Raw genomic sequence first — 19,479 nt, 5'->3', positions numbered from 1 at the left:
CTGAGACTGTCCAAATATTCACTTTTCCCCTCATTTTCTAAAACACGCTCACAACCTCGTCCTAGTTCAAGTATGCTTTCAAAATTGCAGGGCAAACAATCCCACAAACCACTATGACACAGAAGTATAACTCCAAGTGTTAACTGTTGCACACAGTTTATTTAACAATATGGTATATAAGTAAGAAATGAGTCTTTAACCAGTTTATACAGTGATTTCATTCGCTCTTCCTTATATTTATAGTATTTTTGCTTAATAACGACTTGCATGATTTACAATATGGAGCTAGGAGAACGTAACCCACCCAAAGTTTAATTCAAGTTTGTGTTTTTGAGAGAGGGGAATGAGGATGGAGGGTTGATAGACAGCTGGACTATTTATTTATCTCTTTTCAAAACAAACAAGCAGTCAAGCAATGAACACCCATTCCCCCTTAGGATAGGAGTCCTTCTGTCCCCCATTCCCCCTCAGGATAGGAGTCCTTCTGTCCCCCATTCCCCCTCAGGATAGGAGTCCGTCTGTCCCCCATTCCCCCTCAGGATAGGAGTCCGTCTGTCCCCCATTCCCCTCAGGATAGGAGTCCTTCTGTCCCCCATTCCCCTCAGGATAGGAGTCCGTCTGTCCCCCATTCCCCCTCAGGATAGGAGTCCGTCTGTCCCCCATTCCCCCTCAGGATAGGAGTCCGTCTGTCCCCCATTCCCCCTCAGGATAGGAGTCCGTCTGTCCCCCATTCCCCCTCAGGATAGGAGTCCGTCTGTCCCCCATTCCCCCTCAGGATAGGAGTCCGTCTGTCCCCCATTCCCCCTCAGGATAGGAGTCCGTCTGTCCCCTATTCCCCTCTCAGGATAGGAGTCCGTCTGTCCCCCATTCCCCCTCAGGATAGGAGTCCGTCTGTCCCCCATTCCCCCTCAGGATAGGAGTCCGTCTGTCCCCCATTCCCCCTCAGGATAGGAGTCCGTCTGTCCCCCATTCCCCCTCAGGATAGGAGTCCGTCTGTCCCCCATTCCCCCTCAGGATAGGAGTCCGTCTGTCCCCCATTCCCCCTCAGGATAGGAGTCCTTCTGTCCCCCATTCCCCCTCAGGATAGGAGTCCTTCTGTCCCCCATTCCCCCTAAGGATAGGAGTCCGTCTGTCCCCCATTCCCCCTCAGGATAGGAGTCCGTCTGTCCCCCATTCCCCCTCAGGATAGGAGTCCGTCTGTCCCCCATTCCCCCTCAGGATAGGAGTCCGTCTGTCCCCCATTCCCCCTCAGGATAGGAGTCCGTCTGTCCCCCATTCCCCCTCAGGATAGGAGTCCGTCTGTCCCCCATTCCCCCTCAGGATAGGAGTCCGTCTGTCCCCCATTCCCCCTCAGGATAGGAGTCCGTCTGTCCCCCATTCCCCCTCAGGATAGGAGTCGGTTGTCTGTTCTCTTAATATACTTAACTTTACACAACAAATTATGACAAACTTTTTAAATGACAGAACCACAATTTTCTACATCCGCAAGTCAAGACAGAGATTCCGGTTTCCAGGCTAGTGAGATTTTGTCCTTGTTTTGTGTGTATTTTGAGAGTTTGGCATTCCGTGTATGTGTGTCAAGTGTTTCTGCCATAGTCCATTTCCTATTTCAATACAAATGGATAGTTCTCATCGAACACACACACACACACGTCACAAAGAGGAAAAAAGTCCCTCCCTCTCAAATGCAGGTGGATCTATAAAAATTGTACAACACTTTAGATTACAATTGCAGGGCTACACCTGGAATGTCTCCCTAGTCCTTATATAGTGCACTACACTATATTGGGGATAGGGAGACATTTTCTGGATGTATGTCCCAGGAATGAGAAGAGCTTGAGAAAAGAAACCTATCCCGATTCCCAGACAAAAATATTTTACAGTCTCAACACAAAAAAAGGTGTACAAAATTATAAGTATGAATACTATAATGCAATTGTTTTGTACATTTTCCTTAAAAAAGAAAATGAAAAAGGCATGACATCATACCAAATACCAAACAAATAAAACAAAGTCTGAGCACATTTTGGTCTCAACCAAAAAAATATATATTCTTTGTGATTTAAACGTCTTTTAAACAGCAATTTGCAAAATCCCGACTCATTAGGAAGAAGAAACACCAGTTTTAGGAAACATCAACATTCCCCTATAAGTGTTGGCATTTTTCATTTTATCCCATTTTCTCTCTTTTTACATCTCTTGAAACTTTGTACATGTCAGTAAAAAAAAAGAGAAAAAGAAAGTTTCATTCAGAACCAAGTCTCAAAAAGGGGACGGACCCAGAGTCTGAGTACATCAGTGGAGGATGGGGAGAGTGTGGTTTGTCTCTGTATGCATCCCAAATGGCACCCTATTCCCTACATAATGCACTAATTTTGAGCAGGGCCCGAGTGTACTAGTTGGAAATAGGGTGTCACCTATTTGGGACACATCCCAAGTCTCCTGTTTAATGCTACAATCCCTCCACAAACTTCTCCAGCGTATCTCCTGTCGTATCCCCTCCAGTGCCCAAGTCATTCTTCAACCCTCCTCTGGCAGGCGTGTTCATCTGCGATAGCATAGCGCTCTGCTCCGCCAAGTGTCCCTGGTCCATGGAGCCAGGCATTGGGCCCCCCAAGCCCGGGTGGGGGGACCCCGGATGGGATGAGGGCTGAACCTGGGGCGAAGGGCTGGAATGTGGGGGTTGTTGCGAGGGCGGGCACGGGGATTGTACAGGTGCAGGGGACCGGTTGGAGAGGGCATTGGCCATTGGGGACTGGCCAGGGAGGTGAGCTCCAGGCTGGGGCTGGCTGGCCAGCAGGTGGGCCTGGGGACTCATGGTGGGGCTAGGCAGGACCGGGGAGCCGCCCATCTGCTGCTTGAGGATGGCCTGTTGGTTAGAGATACCCTGCTGTTGTTGCTGGAGCATCCGCTGGTGCAAGAGGTTCTGGGTGGTGGAGGTGGGGTCCATGCCCAGGCCAGATTGACCCATCTGGGCCATGGGAGGGAGCTGGCCCTGGGCATGCATGGCTAGCTGCTGCATGCGGAGCTGAGAGTAGCTGGCCGTCTGGCCTTGGGTCTGGGGAGCGAACGGACCTGGATGGGCCTGCTGCTGCTGCTGCTGCTGCTGCTGTTGTTGTTGCTGTTGTTGTTGCTGCTGCTGCTGCTGTTGTTGTTGCTGCTGCTGCTGCTGTTGTTGTTGCTGCTGCTGCTGTTGTTGTTGTTGCTGCTGTCGAAGGAGCTGCCTCCGGTAGAGCTCCTGTATCTGGGCAGCGTTGGGTTGGGGGTTGTGTCCAGGGTTCATGAGTTGCCCCTGGGGTCCTAAGGCAGCCATCCCTTGGGCGGTGGGTTGTTGAGGCTGCTGAGGGGGCATCCCGGGCCTCTGGCCCCCCCCGGCCCCAGCCTGCATCGCCGTCTGGGCTCCCAACATCCCTGGCTGCTGTTGTTGCAGGGGGTTACTGGCGTGGTACTTGGCTGTTCTCTGTTTGATGAATGCCGCCATGAGCTGGGGGTTGGACTTCAGGATGTTGAGGACCTGCTGCTGCTGCTGGGGTGAGCTGGGGGACTTAAGGGTCATCAGGAGGTCCTGGAGGGCATTGGGGGCGATGGCCCCGGGTCTCTGGGATGGCGTCTGTGGTCTGGGACCCCCCGGCTGGGGGACTAACATCCTCTGAACCTGTTGCTGAGGAGACAACATGGGTCTCTGTTGCATCGGTATCCCCTGCTGGGGTTGACCCACCTGAGGAGGGACTCCAACTCCTGGTTGTCCAGGCTGAGCTCCCGTTATGGCTCCCCCAGCGCTGGGCCACTGACCTGGGGCCATGGGCTGCTGCATGCCCTGGGGACCTCTGGGTCCCACCATTTGACCCCCAACCACCTGCATGGGTCCGGCCATGCGTTGCTGCTGCTGGGGGTGAGGCTGGGGGTTCTGTTGCAGTGGCAGGCCGTTCATGTTGACCCGGTAGTTCTGCTGGTTCTGCTGCTGCGCCTGGGCCACCATCTCAATGTGCCGCGCCATCTTGACCGCAGCGAGAGGGGGTTGTTGTTGAGAAGGTTGAGGCTGGGGTTGGGGAGGTTGCGTGGGGAGAGGTGACTGCTGCTGGTGTAAAGGAGACGCTTGAGGTCCCCCCTTGCCCTGGGAAGCTGGCGTAAGGGGATGACCATTGCGAGGAGAGAACACTGGTGACATACCTGCAGCGTTTGGGGTCTGCGGCTGGTTTGAAAGCGGTTGTTGGGGGGTTTGGGGTGTGTTAGGCTGGGGGTGTGAGGGGGTTGTGTTGGGGGCTGTAGTGGGGGCCTGAGGGGGGGACGGTAAGCTCTGAGGCATTGCTCTTCCCTGCATGGTGGCCATTCTTCTCCTCATCATCTGAGCCTGCTGTAAGCGGTGCTGGAGCTGCTGCTGCCTAAGTTTGTGCTTGATGTTCAGACAGAACGGTACAGGACACTTGTTCTCCTGGCAGTGCTTGGCATGGTAGCAGCACAGAGCGATGAGCTGCTTGCACACGGGGCAACCACCGTTAGTCTTCCTCTTGCAACCTAAAATAGATAAGATATGTTATTGTCAAGGATACATCTAAGTGTAACCCCCCCCCCAGACACATGGATCCACAGAGGTTGGGGTTCAGTCGCAATGCCATGCCCTTGGAGCAGTTTTGGGGTTAAGTGCCTTGCTCAAGGGCACAACGGCAGGACACTGATGCCAGCAACCAATTTCATTACCTTTGGTGTGCTGCACCACGCGCTTCATCTTCTGGCAGGACGGCAGGCTGCAGTTGGCGTTGCGACACTGGCAGGCGTGAACCAGGGACTGGATGCAACGCTGGATGCTGAGACGGCGTGACTCCTGGGGGCTCTTAGAGGCCTCGCCGGCGCTGCCCGCTCCATTGCCGTCGTCGTCTAGCCCCAGGCCCCACTTGACCATCTGGTGCTCGTGGCCCTTGGCGGCGTAGCAGTTGATACACAGGTCAAAGTCCTGAGAGGAGAGAGAGGTGGGGGTTAATACATGCATGGGCAGATGTAAGTGACAGAGAGCACAGCTATCACCTGCTTGCTCTTTAGGGTCTAGGCCGGGTTACTGTAAAGCACTTTGACAACCGGCTTCATAAAATTAATTTGATTGATTGGGACACAGGAACATGGCATAAATCTCCGAAGACTGTGAGGATGTATGAGCACGTGTGTGTGTCTCTTACCTCACAGACGGTGCAGTGCCAGCGTGTCTCCACGTGGTGTTTGCACTCGTTGCAGGTGTAGACGAAGCGGTCCTGACCCTGGTTGTGCAGCTCCACCAACATGCACATGGTGCTCCACTTACACCTTTTGGGAAAAGATTTTAGGAATTCATCAACCAATGGTCCTCTATGGCAGTGGTTTTCAAACCTCTCCTCAGGGACCCCCAGTCGTTCCATGTATTTGATCTATTCCAAAGCTAGCACGCCTGATTCAACCTGTCAACTAACCAGCCTTGAATAGGTGAATCAGATGAGTTAGTTCTGGGCTACAACTAAATTGTGAAACATCTGGTGGTCCCCGAGGAGAGGTTAGAAACCATTGGCCTATGGAACGCTCTACCTTACCGTCCGAGAGCCACTCCATCCATCAAGCAACTTTAAAACTGGCTTACAAATACCAAAAGTCACTTTAACAGACTCTCTGTGAAGGCCTTTCAGCATCTACCATTGTTGCTTTAGCTGGCTCGATTCTTACTGATTGTTTCCTTTTTATTGATACATTTAGAACACTTAACAGAGGCTCTTATCCAGAGCGCCTTAGTCAGTGCATTCAAATTAGGTAGGTAAGTCAACAGTCATAATTGTTCAATTCTAACGTAGAATTCAAGAGGTAGAACTTTTCAGATTCCGCCATTATGAAAAGAGCTATACAAATCAAATCTATTATCATTACCTCCTGAGAGAGCTGAACTCCCAGTGCTTGTCCCGGGCCAGGGTGAGGAAGGCGTCGCGACCGTCCATCAGGTCACAGTTCAGCAGTGGGTCAGGGTCCATGATGGGGGGCAACATGTTGGCCATCTGGGCCGAGTGCAGGTGGATCACAAAGAACACCTGGAGGGAGAGAGGAGAGAAATACTCTTGGAGAAGAGAGCATCACTCAATTCCTGATTGTTTGACATTGGGTTTGGGTCAGGCCAATAATATCCCAGCTCAGAGATTATAGAAGAGAACCAACACATGGCACCATTCTAAGAAACAACTTCATAAAACAGTTAAAGCCATTGAAAGACGACATGCATTTCAAAGCAAGCGTGGTGACGTCATCATACCTCTTTGTGTTTGTCGAGGCTGGCGTAGAGCTTCTGGGACAGGTCATTGGCTACAATCGGCATGCCAGGCTTCTTCTTATTGGTTCGGCTCACGCTGCCCTTGTTCTTATTGGTCTTCTTGCTGTTCTTCTTCTTGGCGTTCTTCGTGTCCCCCGGCGTGCCCTGAGGGGAAGAGGGAAGAGTTCGAAAAATATGGCAAATTAACAAATGTTTAAACACAGGACATTGAGGGCACAAACAAACATTCACCACATGCATTCGACTAAAATTATTTCACATTAATAAAAACATTAAGACAAATTTGACTAGACCGGTAGGAGTTATGTATTCATGTAGGTAGGTTAGCTATTGATAATGATGTCTCTAGTACTATCATCGGTCTACCCTATGACTCATCTCTCCTCCTCCCACCTCAGGTGTGTCGGAGCAGGCTACGTTCTCCTCCTTCTTCCTCTCTTCCGCCTCCTGTTCCAGCTCCTTGATGCTCTCCTCCAGCACGTTGGGCCAGAAGTCCCCCTCAAAGTAGGGCATCTCGTTGGCCCCCGTCAGACAGTCCTCTGTCGCCTGCTTGAAGATGTCCTGGAGAAAAACATAGGAGAAGAAGATGACTTTAAATGTGTAATGGACAAACGTTCAACTAATATGAGTCTTCTGCTTGGCTGGTTGTTGCTGTTCTAGCCCTATTAATACATTCAGAAACCCCAAAACACTAGAGGTTGAAGGCTTGGTTGGCCCAGTTGCAGAGAAGACAACTTTCCCAAGGCTGGGGACTCAACTGTACCAAATCTACAAGATAGGCCTGAAAGGCTTTAGCCATTGAGAGGCCTGCCTTGAAGTCGTGGAGGTTCCTCTCCACAAAAGCAGTATCCAGCATCTTCTTGTACCACTCCTGCAGCCTCTTGGGCTTGGGGATCTAACTTTAACCCTTAATCCTAAATCACCTTGAAGTCATGGAGGATCCTCTCAGCGAAGGCCTTCTCCAGCATCTTCCTGTACCACTCCTGCAGCCTCTTGGGCTTGGGGATCTAACTTTAACCCTTAATCCTAAATCACCTTGAAGTCATGGAGGATCCTCTCAGCGAAGGCCTTCTCCAGCATCTTCCTGTACCACTCCTGCAGCCTCTTGGGCTTGGGGATCTTCTGGTCAGCAGGGTGGCAGTGGAAGATGTAGTCGTCCCCCTCGCTGGGGGGGCACGCCCAGATGTGACCCTGAGAGTAGCTGAGGGGGAGAAGAGACAACGGTTGGTTGTTTTGGTAGGGAGACATTTAATGCAAGTGGGGAGTTACCGCCATCAAGTAAAGTGCTTTTACTTTAGAAAACGGCAATTTGAATGCATTTCATTGTACTATTAAGACCTACCCAAGTTTCTTTACATACTCCAGGTAGCCAATAAGGATCTCATGATAGACGGCCGTCCTTAGCAGTCGAGGTTTGAAGAAGTGAATACTGTCCAGGTAAGATATGTAAACCCGTCTGTGGAGGAAGGGAGACACAGGAGTAAACAAATGTCACCAGTTAGTCATTTCCATTACGTCATCAATTATTTCAACACATTTATAAAAATGTATACATGTATTTAATATGTTACTACTGAATCAAGGGTCTACCAATACATCACATTCCGTGTACCCCATTACAGGTACTCCGGACCAGCCCCATGTAGGGGTACAGGTACTCCGGACCAGCCCCATGTAGGGGTACAGGTACTCCGGACCAGCCCCATGTAGGGGTACAGGTACTCCGGACCAGCCCCATGTAGGGGTACAGGTACTCCGGACCAGCCCCATGTAGGGGTACAGGTACTCCGGACCAGCCCCATGTCGGGGTACAGGTACTCCGGACCAGCCCCATGTAGGGGTACAGGTACTCCGGACCAGCCCCATGTAGGGGTACAGGTACTCCGGACCAGCCCCATGTAGGGGTACAGGTACTCCGGACCAGCCCCATGTAGGGGTACAGGTACTCCGGACCAGCCCCATGTAGGGGTACAGGTACTCCGGACCAGCCCCATGTAGGGGTACAGGTACTCCGGACCAGCCCCATGTCGGGGTACAGGTACTCCGGACCAGCCCCATGTAGGGGTACAGGTACTCCGGACCAGCCCCATGTAGGGGTACAGGTACTCCGGACCAGCCCCATGTAGGGGTACAGGTGCTGACCTGGTGTTGGGGAAGGAGCAGTCCGAGCCGTACTCCTGAACGTGCATCCCGAAGAAACACACATCCACGCCGTCGATCTCCTCAAAGGCAAAAAGCGCTTTAGTTCTGTAGGGGAAGGTTTCAGACATCTCACCGGTGTCCACAAACCTGACCAGAAAAATCAGAAAGACAGACGTCGGTCTACATCGAACATTAACCATGTGTCAAAAAGGCCAAACTGAGTGGGCGGCAGGTAGCCTAGCAGTTAAGAGCTTTGGGCCAGTAAACGAAAGGTCGATGTGCCCTTGAGCAAGGCGCTTAACCCTAATCTGATCCTGTAAGTCACTCTGGATAGGAGCCTCTGCTAAATATGAACGGACCATTGAAGGCAGTAACTGGGAGTGTTTAGTCTGCTCAAACATGCAGGTTCAACAACATGGGATTTAAGAGATGAATATATGATCATCAGGTTTTATGTGGTGTATTCTTATCTCTTGGGCTCTCTGCAAAGCCAAAGTCAAACAAGGGTGCCGACCACACTGTTTACTGGCAACAATAAAATAGGAGCGTGGACACATATTTAGTGTATTGACTATGTTGAGGTACAGACAAGACTTCCTTACATGCTGTGAAAGTGCCTGCACAACTAAAGTAGTGCAATAAATGTGTATACCGTCAGTACTCTGCTAAATGTTAGGTAGTGCACTACAAGTGCGTGTCCACTCCTCAGTCTCTACCTGGATTTCATGCCAGGTTTCACCTCTGTAGTTTTGTCAGAGCTGGCCACCACTCGTACGTACACCTCCCCTGCCTCAGGGTGGTTCTGCCTCTTCAGATACTTATTCACCCGGTCCTCGATGTACATGCCCAACCGCGTCGTCTGCAACCCTACACACACACACACACACACACACACACACAGATTGGTCCAAAAGGGCACAAACTAAGCCTTCATTCAGCAGGACATGTTTTATGTATGAATAAATGTGCAGACAGAGTCTAATTTAGCTTAATGCCATGTGCATGGAAAGGTCAAACACGCTCTCTGGTACTACAAATACCAGAGGCAAAACCGCAAATGTGTGGGAGAGAGAGCTACTGCAGGTAATTGGTGACCGCCAGTGATGACATTTACCATATGGAAGTGGTTTGTCATAGAGAGAAAGGCTTCTGTAAAGCTTGAATAACTAGGCTATTAAATGGATGTTCAAAAAGATTGGCTTTTTTTTGTTGATATTGCATGACGAATTGGCTAAGTATTCCAATACTCTTAAAGGGGAAATCAGCCATTGCTACATCAAATTATGACCTTGAAGGATTGATAGTGTGGACACATTGATTTTTGAAAAATATAACTTATAAATGGCTCATGAGCTCAGTTCAACCATCGTACCCCATCAGAACCCCAAATAATCTGTTTTACTCCAATGTTTGAAAACAAAATAAACGTAACCAAACACTATATAGCCTATATTAAAACTATATGTTTGATACCACAGATGGTCAGTCCTTGCATCCATAGCTTGGTCTATGAATTTGAAAGCAGTTCCATTTCTCCAGCCCCATCATTCAGCTTTGTACCGAAACAGGGGCGGGGATAACACTTTGTTATTGTTTCAACTGCAGATCGCCACTTTAAGATGGGGCTTATAGCCAGGGAATGGAAAAGAGGACGTACGTTTTGCAGAAAACTTGTTGTCTTTCCGTGTTTTCCCACTCTTCTTCAAACAGTTGTCACAGATGAATCTGCAGAGTGAGAGAAAGAAAAAAAGAGTCATTCATGTAACTGGTATCGAATAGAACTTCTTCCCACCATTTTGTGACACTGTCAGAGGTTAGGCTGAACGTTTACCCGGATGGCCAGATGACGTCATAGTGAAGAACACATATCTGATGCATCTTCCGTCCGCAATCTTTACAGTCCACAAACCTGGTGACAAAAACACCACATCTTGGTTTACTACAGACACCTGTTATGTCCCCCATGTAGGTTAACAGTTTCTCTTCTTGTTTGTTTCAATTGTACTGTTCACGATATGTAAGAGTGCTGATTGGCTAGACTGCTAGAACAGGAAGCCATAGAGAGATCAACATTCACTTAATATTCCTCCAGTTCTTACGCACGTGCAAGCAGACCAATGCAAGTGCGCCTTTGTAGGAGGGGTTGAAACACAATACTCATATGTAGGCCATTATTCATTTATATATTGATAAAAAAATACACTTTCTGTTATAATAAACCTCAAAATGTGTAAATAGAATGGACATTAAAAGGTGAGCAAAAGTGGAGATCTATGAGTGGCTCTTATGTTGTCTATTGAAAATCAAGCACGTGGCCAAAGGTGTACATGTTGAAACGTTCCACTAGGTGATATAAAACTAAACACCAGACGGCGCTTCAGAGCTGACCAGGAAGTCGAGTCAGGACATCTGCAGGAGCAGCAGGCTGATATGAAAGGTATATGAGTGAGTGTTCAGGACATCTGCAGGAGCAGCAGGCTGATATGAAAGGTATATGAGTGAGTGTTCAGGACATCTGCAGGAGCAGCAGGCTGATATGAAAGGTATATGAGTGAGTGTTCAGGACATCTGCAGGAGCAGCAGGCTGATATGCAAAGGTATATGAGTGAGTGTTCAAAGGTATATGAGTGAGTGTTCAGGACATCTGCAGGAGCAGCAGGCTGATATGAAAGGTATATGAGTGAGTGTTCAGGACATCTGCAGGAGCAGCAGGCTGATATGAAAGGTATATGAGTGAGTGTGAGCCATAAACATACAGATGGCTGGTTAAAGAGCCTTACGGTTCAGGGTCTAGTGTATCGTTCTTCTTCCTCTCAAACTGGTCTTTACATATCATTCTGAAGAGGCAGAGAAGACAGCAACTGGTTAGATGACACGGTTAAATCATGACATGAAACAAACATTTACTGCAAATACCTGAATATAAAACAAGACCCTATTGGAGTTGAAGTGAGATGAAGTGAACTGGAGAACAAGTTAAGCAGAGACGGGTTGACTCACGTCTGTGGTTGTGCCGGGTCGTCCCCTAACGTCACATTGTGCCCCTGGATCTCATTGAAGCACTTCTCACAGAAATGATACCTGGAACAAGACGAGACACACACTATAGCACACGGAACACAGAAAATGGCACCAGGCCCAAAGAGCACCAACAGACATTCAAAACATCCACTTGCCTCAACTAGATATAACTGAATTGCAGTTGTCGTACCTAGCTGCCTTAAGTAGATGCATTAACTAAGTTACTCTGGATAAAAGTGTCTGCTCAATCTGAAAGATCTGAAATACGATGACTACCTGTAAAGGCTGTCAGTGCATATGAACATTAGAAATGACTTAAATGTAAATGTAAAAGCCATTCCTATGTCTGAGTTCATTAGTACTTGCACATTTAACTCAAATGCAAATCTTTCCATTAGGACTTGGGAGTGTCAGAACAGTAGACCATGCTGCAAGCGAGATCAGGGCCTGTATATTCATAAAGCATTTCAGCAAAGGAGTGGTGATCTAGGATCAGACCCCCCCCAGATGCATGTTATCTTATGGCGTTATCTGGTGATCGAAAACGGTCAAACTGATCCTAGATCAGAACTCCTAATCGGAGATGCTTTATTAATACGGGCTCAGAGCATGCGGCCTTGTGTTACAGCGTTATGCCATCTATTCACACGCCACGGCCGCTGTGCTGCACAACCCCATTCCAACGCATGCAGAGGAAAATATGGCTGCAGTTACATGACCTGAACACCAGGTGGAGCAAGGGGGCAGTGTTCTGATTGAGCACTCTGCCATTTAGCGCAGAGAGGCGCATCTCTTACCTGTTCTGGTAGCTGTAGTAGGTGCCGCCGGTGGGTATGGTGCACAACTGCTTACCATAACAGCAGAGAGTTTGAGGAGAGAACTCATACTGCAAAGGAAGTGGCCAACAAGAAAATGTTAGAATACAGATTTGCAAGAAAAGTTCATTTCAGAGATGAAAACAATCTCTGCCTCCGACCCCCCCTTCCCTTAATCTCACCTTGCGGCCGCAGCAGTAGCCAAGGCTCATCATAACGGGGTCTATCTCCAGCTCAAACACCTCGGCCAGCTTGGAGCAGAACTTGTAGACACGGGATGTCTTGCGGTTGTAGATCCAGGCGTTGTTGAACATGACCCAGATGTCTTCCACGTACTGCCAGGGTTCCTGGTACTGACCCGTGTCCAGCTTACGCTTTATGGTGGACAGGTCGATGGGGTTCTTCACGATGTCAAAGTAGTCCTGGAGGGAAGAAAGTCAGTTGTTCATCAGACCGCATCAGTCAATTGCTACACCTAACAAACATATGCAGACATATTTTCATAGAAAATAAGTGAATATAACCCATGATTCATCCTAAAATATTAGCAGACCTGCCAACCCTGTCCAACTTTTTAGAGTACCAGACGCGCGCGGCAAATTGGAGATTCACCTGGAGCTCGCAGTACGGACTGAATTGGAGTTCTTTCCCCACCGTACACTCGTGCGCACGCTGTTTGTTAGTCTGATCGCAATTATAGAATTGTACCAAATCAAGTCTATAAAAGGTTGGAATACTTTATTTGACAGCATTCCATTTACAAAACATCAACAAGATCTAATTAGAAAGAACAGAGAGCCTTTATTCTTGGAGTTTTTTTTAAACATTTGATGAAACAAATAAGTTATTTGGTTAGGTACAAAATGTACAAACGTCTTATCCAGGATTAATTGTTTTAAACTCTGATATGATAAGAACAAATGTTTGAAGCAGAGCATCAAATAAACATGTTATCCATAATAAAAAGGAAAAGGCAAGGATAGGAAACAGTGAGTGACAAATCTTCAGGAAACCATTTCCTAGACAGGTAGCTGGCAGATTTAGCCTTATGCAGCAGGGTAGACTTCTGTGGCAAACAGTTCTTCTGGCAATCACTGCAACCTTCTTGGTAACAAGGGCACTCAGTAGGTCTGTACTGAGGGAGGCTCTGTACTGGGTTTTTCTTCTTCGAAACGAGACTGAATGTTCATTCGCAATCTGCTGTACAAAATGACCAATAACCCCAGCATCACAGCCGAAAGGTGGGAGTAGACCAGGCTGCCCCCCCCCCCTTCATTGTGCTGACTTCTCTCCAGGCCTGATCCGTGCGCATGTTGATCAGACTCTGCTCAAATGGTGTTGCCTAATAGTCTAAACTCATCTTCCACCAGATCAACAGAGGCTCCCTCAGGAATAATGCAGGGAAAGCGGGCCATGAAAAAGTTGAGGGATGAGAACTTGGCAGTCTGCCTGTTGGCGATGTCAGCGACCACTGCATGCTGGAGGAGCACATCACCAAATGGAAATGTCAGCAGCATGTAGTCTACTGCAGAAGAAAACAAGTTTCTGACACCTGCATAGAAAGTCTTCAGATCCAGCTTGCCTTGGCGTCCTATGTAGGTGCGGGTGGCCTGGCCAATGGACAGCTCCTCGTTAGAAAGATGGTTGTGTCTCTCCAGGTAGGAGAGAGTGTAGGCTTGACACCAGTACATTTTTTCCATGAGCACACGTGCTTAGACAAACATTATGGATCACACCTGGTTCAGTTCTCTGAAGAAGTATTTTACAAGACATAAATAAAAGATTCCTACTGATCAGTAGGTTCGCTAGGCTACCGCAAAGGGAATCTGACCGCTGTTCAGTAGGTTCGCTAGGCTACCGCAAAGGGAATCTGACCGCTGTTCAGTAGGTTCGCTAGGCTACCGCAAAGGGAATCTGACCGCTGTTCAGTAGGTTCGCTAGGCTACCGCAAAGGGAATCTGACCGCTGTTCAGTAGGTTCGCTAGGCTACCGCAAAGCTGACCGCTGTTCAAGGGAATCTGACCGCTGTTCAGTAGGTTCGCTAGGCTACCGCAAAGGGAATCTGACCGCTGTTCAGTAGGTTCGCTAGGCTACCGCAAAGGGAATCTGACCGCTGTTCAGTAGGTTCGCTAGGCTACCGCAAAGGGAATCTGACCGCTGTTCAGTAGGTTCGCTAGGCTACCGCAAAGGGAATCTGACCGCTGTTCAGTAGGTTCGCTAGGCTACCGCAAAGGGAATCTGACCGCTGATCAGTAGGTTCGCTAGGCTACCGCAAAGGGAATCTGACCGCTGATCAGTATGGTTCGTAGGTTCGCTGTTCAGGCTACTACCGCAAAGGGAATCTGACCGCTGTTCAGTAGGTTCGCTAGGCTACCGCAAAGGGAATCTGACCGCTGTTCAGTAGGTTCGCTAGGCTACCGCAAAGGGAATCTGACCGCTGTTCAGTAGGTTCGCTAGGCTACCGCAAAGGGAATCTGACCGCTGTTCAGTAGGTTCGCTAGGCTACCGCAAAGGGAATCTGACCGCTGTTCAGTAGGTTCGCTAGGCTACCGCAAAGGGAATCTGACCGCTGTTCAGTAGGCTACCAGAAGAGTCTGGTGTTTCAGCCTATGTGAAGGTGCCTATTGGATTTCTTTGCAGTGCATACATCATTTCAGAGTTTCATAAATGTATAAAATCTCAAATCTAGTGCAACTGCATTTTAGAAGCATTGCCTCCATAGCTAATACCGGACGCTCATTCATTCTTCATCATTCAGTCTTCTAAACTCCCGACTCCATTTAATGCCAAGATGTTTATATTGAATTTTACTTTTGTAATGCTTTTTGTGACGTGGATCATAATGACAGTTACAGTCTCAGGTTGCGTGATTCTCGTAATGTTACGGGGAAAATACAACTAATGGGGATGCAGAATTAAATGTATATCACACTCGTAAGTTATTTTCGTATTTGCATTTAATTTCTTTCACAAGCAAATGCGAGTGAACTGCTGGCACTTTAGAGTCCACTGAATGTTCATCTTATGTTCGCTAAAGTTAGCTTGACACAATTAGTGTTTACCTTTCCACAACACACGGAGTGGACTGTGTGTTTACGTACAGCTGACAGTTGGCAAACTCAACATCACAACAAACAGGAGGGGCAGACACAGGGTAGCTACATCCAATAACGATGTATTAATCTCCATGTCTGTTGACACAAACTCCGTACATGTCTGTGTGTTGCAGTTCGAGAATCGGGATGTTAGATTTACTCAGAGGACTTATTTTCTATCCATGTTGGGTTTTATTTATTAATTAAGAAAAATGTATCAGGCCCAATTCATTTCTGCATACTTTTAACTGGGATCTCGTTCCTGCCTACAAGGACAGAGAATTGCGTAGTTGGTACGCAAAATGCATGCATATTGGCAGGTCTGTATTTGGAGTATAATTCAGGTTTGCTGGACCTGAAGTTTCAGGTGAAATGACTAAAGGGTATTTGATCTCTGTGGTTCTCTATGGAGTGGTTTAAGCATTGGGCTACTTAGAGAGACGCCCAGTACCATGGGGTCTACAGGCTGTCTGAAGGGTAAACACTCTGGGTCCTGTCTGTAGCATGTCTGTGTGTACTCACTGGGATGCCCAGTACCATGGGGTCTACAGGCTGTCTGAAGGGTAAACACTCTGGGTCCTGTCTGTAGTGTGTCTGTGTGTACTCACTGGGATGCCCAGTACCATGGGGTCTACAGGCTGTCTGAAGGGTAAACACTCTGGGTCCTGTCTGTAGCGTGTCTGTGTACTCACTGGATTGCCCAGTACCATGGGGTCTACAGGCTGTCTGAAGGGTAAACACTCTGGGTCCTGTCTGTAGCATGTCTGTGTGTACTCACTGGGATGCCCAGTACCATGGGGTCTACAGGCTGTCTGAAGGGTAAACACTCTGGGTCCTGTCTGTAGCGTGTCTGTGTGTACTCACTGGGATGCCCAGTACCATGGGGTCTACAGGCTGTCTGAAGGGTAAACACTCTGGGTCCTGTCTGTAGCGTGTCTGTGTGAACTCACTGGATTGCCCAGTACCATGGGGTCTACAGGCTGTCTGAAGGGTAAACACTCTGGGTCCTGTCTGTAGCGTGTCTGTGTGTACTCACTGGATTGCCCAGTACCATGGGGTCTACAGGCTGTCTGAAGGGTAAACACTCTGGGTCCTGTCTGTAGTGTGTCTGTGTGTACTCACTGGATTGCCCAGTACCATGGGGTCTACAGGCTGTCTGAAGGGTAAACACTCTGGGTCCTGTCTGTAGCGTGTCTGTGTGAACTCACTGGATTGCCCAGTACCATGGGGTCTACAGGCTGTCTGAAGGGTAAACACTCTGGGTCCTGTCTGTAGCGTGTGTGTGTACTCACTGGGATGCCCAGTACCATGGGGTCTACAGGCTGTCTGAAGGGTAGAGACTCTGGGTCCTGTCTGTAAAGAGACTCTAGGGTGGGCATGAGAGCCTGGCGCAGCTCCTCTGGCTTAAAGACTGGAACAGATATGGAGAGAAAGAGATTTAATAGGTGTTTTTTAATAAGTTTCATCCTAGACCAATTCCCTGCCCTGTCCCCAGTCCCTTCTTGAGAAGGAGAGAGATGGCTAGAGAGAGATGGCTAGAGAGAGAGAGAGATGGCTAGAGAGAGAGAGAGATGGCTAGAGAGAGAGAGAGAGATGGCTAGCCAGAGATGGCTAGAGAGAGAGAGAGATGGCTAGCCAGAGATGGCTAGCGAGAGAGAGAGATGGCTAGCGAGAGAGAGAGATGGCTAGCGAGAGAGAGAGATGGCTAGCGAGAGAGAGAGATGGCTAGCGAGAGAGAGAGATGGCTAGCGAGAGAGATGGCAGAGATTTAATAGGTGTTTTTTAATAAGTTTCATCCTAGACCAATTCCCTGCCCTGTCCCCAGTCCCTTCTTGAGGGAAGGAGAGAGATGGCTAGAGAGAGAGAGAGAGAGAGATGGCTAGAGAGAGAGAGAGAGAGAGAGATGGCTAGAGAGAGAGAGAGATGGCTAGCCAGATGGCTAGAGAGAGATGGCTAGCTGGCTAGAGAGAGAGATGGCTAGCGAGAGAGAGAGATGGCTAGCGAGAGAGAGAGATGATGGCTAGCGAGAGAGAGAGAGAGATGGCTAGAGAGAGAGAGATGGCTAGCGAGAGAGAGAGAGAGAGATGGCTAGCGAGAGAGAGAGAGAGATGGCTAGCGAGAGAGAGAGATGGCTAGCGAGAGAGAGAGAGATGGCTAGCGAGAGAGAGAGAGATGGCTAGCGAGAGAGAGAGAGATGGCTAGCGAGAGAGAGAGATGGAGAGAGATGGCTAGAGAGAGAGAGAGAGATGGCTAGCGAGAGAGAGAGAGATGGCTAGCGAGAGAGAGAGATGGCTAGAGAGAGATGGCTAGAGAGAGATGGCTAGAGAGAGATGGCTAGAGAGAGAGAGAGATGGCTAGAGAGAGATGGCTAGAGAGAGAGAGAGAGATGGCTAGCGAGAGAGAGAGATGGCTAGCGAGAGAGAGAGATGGCTAGAGAGAGAGAGAGATGGCTAGAGAGAGAGAGAGAGATGGCTAGAGAGAGAGATGGCTAGAGAGAGAGATGGCTAGAGAGAGAGAGAGATGGCTAGAGAGAGAGAGATGGCTAGCGAGAGAGAGAGGCTAGCGAGAGAGAGAGATGGCTAGCGAGAGAGAGATGAGCGAGAGAGATGGCTAGCGAGAGAGATGGCTAGAGAGAGAGATGGCTAGAGAGAGAGAGATGGCTAGAGAGAGAGAGAGAGAGAGATGGCTAGCGAGAGAGATGGCTAGCGAGAGAGAGATGGCTAGCGAGAGAGAGATGGCTAGAGAGAGATGGCTAGCTAGAGAGGCTAGCTAGAGAGATGGCTAGAGAGAGAGAGATGGCTAGAGAGAGAGAGAGAGATGGCTAGAGAGAGAGATGGCTAGAGAGAGAGAGAGATGGCTAGAGAGAGAGAGAGATGGCTAGAGAGAGAGAGAGATGGCTAGAGAGAGATGGCTAGAGAGAGAGAGAGATGGCTAGCTAGAGAGAGAGAGATGGCTAGCTAGAGAGAGAGAGATGGCTAGCTAGAGAGAGAGAGATGGCTAGCTAGAGGGCTAGCTAGAGAGATGGCTAGAGAGAGAGATGGCTAGAGAGAGAGAGAGAGATGGCTAGAGAGAGAGAGATGGCTAGAGAGAGAGATGGCTAGAGAGAGAGATGGCTAGAGAGAGAGATGGCTAGAGAGAGAGATGGCTAGAGAGAGATGGCTAGAGAGAGAGAGAGAGAGAGATGGCTAGAGAGAGAGAGAGATGGCTAGAGAGAGAGAGAGATGGCTAGAGAGAGAGAGATGGCTAGAGAGAGAGAGATGGCTAGAGAGAGAGAGAGATGGCTAGAGAGAGAGAGAGAGATGGCTAGAGAGAGAGATGGCTAGAGAGAGAGAGATGGCTAGAGAGAGAGAGAGAGGGAGATGGCTAGAGAGAGAGAGAGAGGGAGATGGCTAGAGAGAGAGATGGCTAGAGAGAGAGATGGCTAGAGAGAGAGATGGCTAGAGAGAGAGATGGCTAGAGAGAGAGAGATGGCTAGAGAGAGAGAGATGGCTAGAGAGAGAGATGGCTAGAGAGAGAGAGATGGCTAGAGAGAGAGAGATGGCTAGAGAGAGAGAGAGAGATGGCTAGAGAGAGAGATTGCTTGCTAGAGAAAGAGATTGCTAGAGAAAGAGAGATGGCTCGAGAGAATGGCGAGAGAGAGAGGAAGGTGACTAGAATACAATTTTGATAAACTCCCATATCTATTGGGTGAAATACCAGTGTGCCATCACAGCAGCAAGCTTTGTGACCTGTTGCCACAAGAAAAGTTCAACCAGTGAAGAACAAACACCATTGTAAATACAACCTATATTTATTTTTCCTTTTGTACTTTAACTATTTGCACATCGTTACAACACTGTATATACACACAATATGACAATGTCTTTATTCTTTTAGAACTTTTTATTGTTTATTATCCATTTCACTTGCTTTGGCAGAGAGAAGAGAGGAGAAAGAGCTCACTTTTCCTCCGTGACTGAGAAGGGGATGAGGACACTGAGCCGTTGGCTCCTCCCCCCTCCTCCTCTTTGGGCTCAGTCTTCATCTCCAGCTTCTTTTCCTCAGTCTCCATTGGCACCTGCTTCTCTTCTGGCTCCTCCCTCACTGACATCGAACCAGAGTCCTCCTCAGTCTGCAAACAAGAAGTAAA

General features: G+C 48.7%; 1 protein-coding gene across 1 annotated transcript in view; it reads right to left on the bottom strand.

Annotated features, from left to right (window-relative positions):
• Window positions 1-2,395: 2,395 nt before the first annotated feature.
• The window catches only part of crebbpa (CREB binding protein a), a 58,652-nt gene continuing 41,568 nt past the window's right edge, over window positions 2,396-19,479 (bottom strand). Inside the window, exons 16-33 of the mRNA XM_064961867.1 lie at window positions 19,293-19,461; window positions 16,643-16,761; window positions 12,438-12,677; window positions 12,238-12,326; window positions 11,420-11,500; window positions 11,200-11,256; window positions 10,251-10,328; window positions 10,077-10,144; window positions 9,136-9,286; window positions 8,420-8,566; window positions 7,620-7,733; window positions 7,313-7,478; window positions 6,671-6,838; window positions 6,260-6,421; window positions 5,884-6,041; window positions 5,172-5,295; window positions 4,699-4,951; window positions 2,396-4,515 (exon numbers count right to left, since the gene is read on the bottom strand). Coding sequence (XP_064817939.1) covers window positions 2,453-4,515; window positions 4,699-4,951; window positions 5,172-5,295; window positions 5,884-6,041; window positions 6,260-6,421; window positions 6,671-6,838; window positions 7,313-7,478; window positions 7,620-7,733; window positions 8,420-8,566; window positions 9,136-9,286; window positions 10,077-10,144; window positions 10,251-10,328; window positions 11,200-11,256; window positions 11,420-11,500; window positions 12,238-12,326; window positions 12,438-12,677; window positions 16,643-16,761; window positions 19,293-19,461 — 4,407 coding nt within the window. The 3' untranslated portion in view covers window positions 2,396-2,452. The remainder of the gene's footprint in view (window positions 4,516-4,698; window positions 4,952-5,171; window positions 5,296-5,883; window positions 6,042-6,259; window positions 6,422-6,670; window positions 6,839-7,312; window positions 7,479-7,619; window positions 7,734-8,419; window positions 8,567-9,135; window positions 9,287-10,076; window positions 10,145-10,250; window positions 10,329-11,199; window positions 11,257-11,419; window positions 11,501-12,237; window positions 12,327-12,437; window positions 12,678-16,642; window positions 16,762-19,292; window positions 19,462-19,479) is intronic.

Source organism: Oncorhynchus masou, chromosome 5 (genome assembly GCF_036934945.1).
Source record: "Oncorhynchus masou masou isolate Uvic2021 chromosome 5, UVic_Omas_1.1, whole genome shotgun sequence".
Taxonomy (NCBI): domain Eukaryota; kingdom Metazoa; phylum Chordata; class Actinopteri; order Salmoniformes; family Salmonidae; genus Oncorhynchus; species Oncorhynchus masou.
This window is presented reverse-complemented; position numbering and strand designations above follow the sequence as displayed.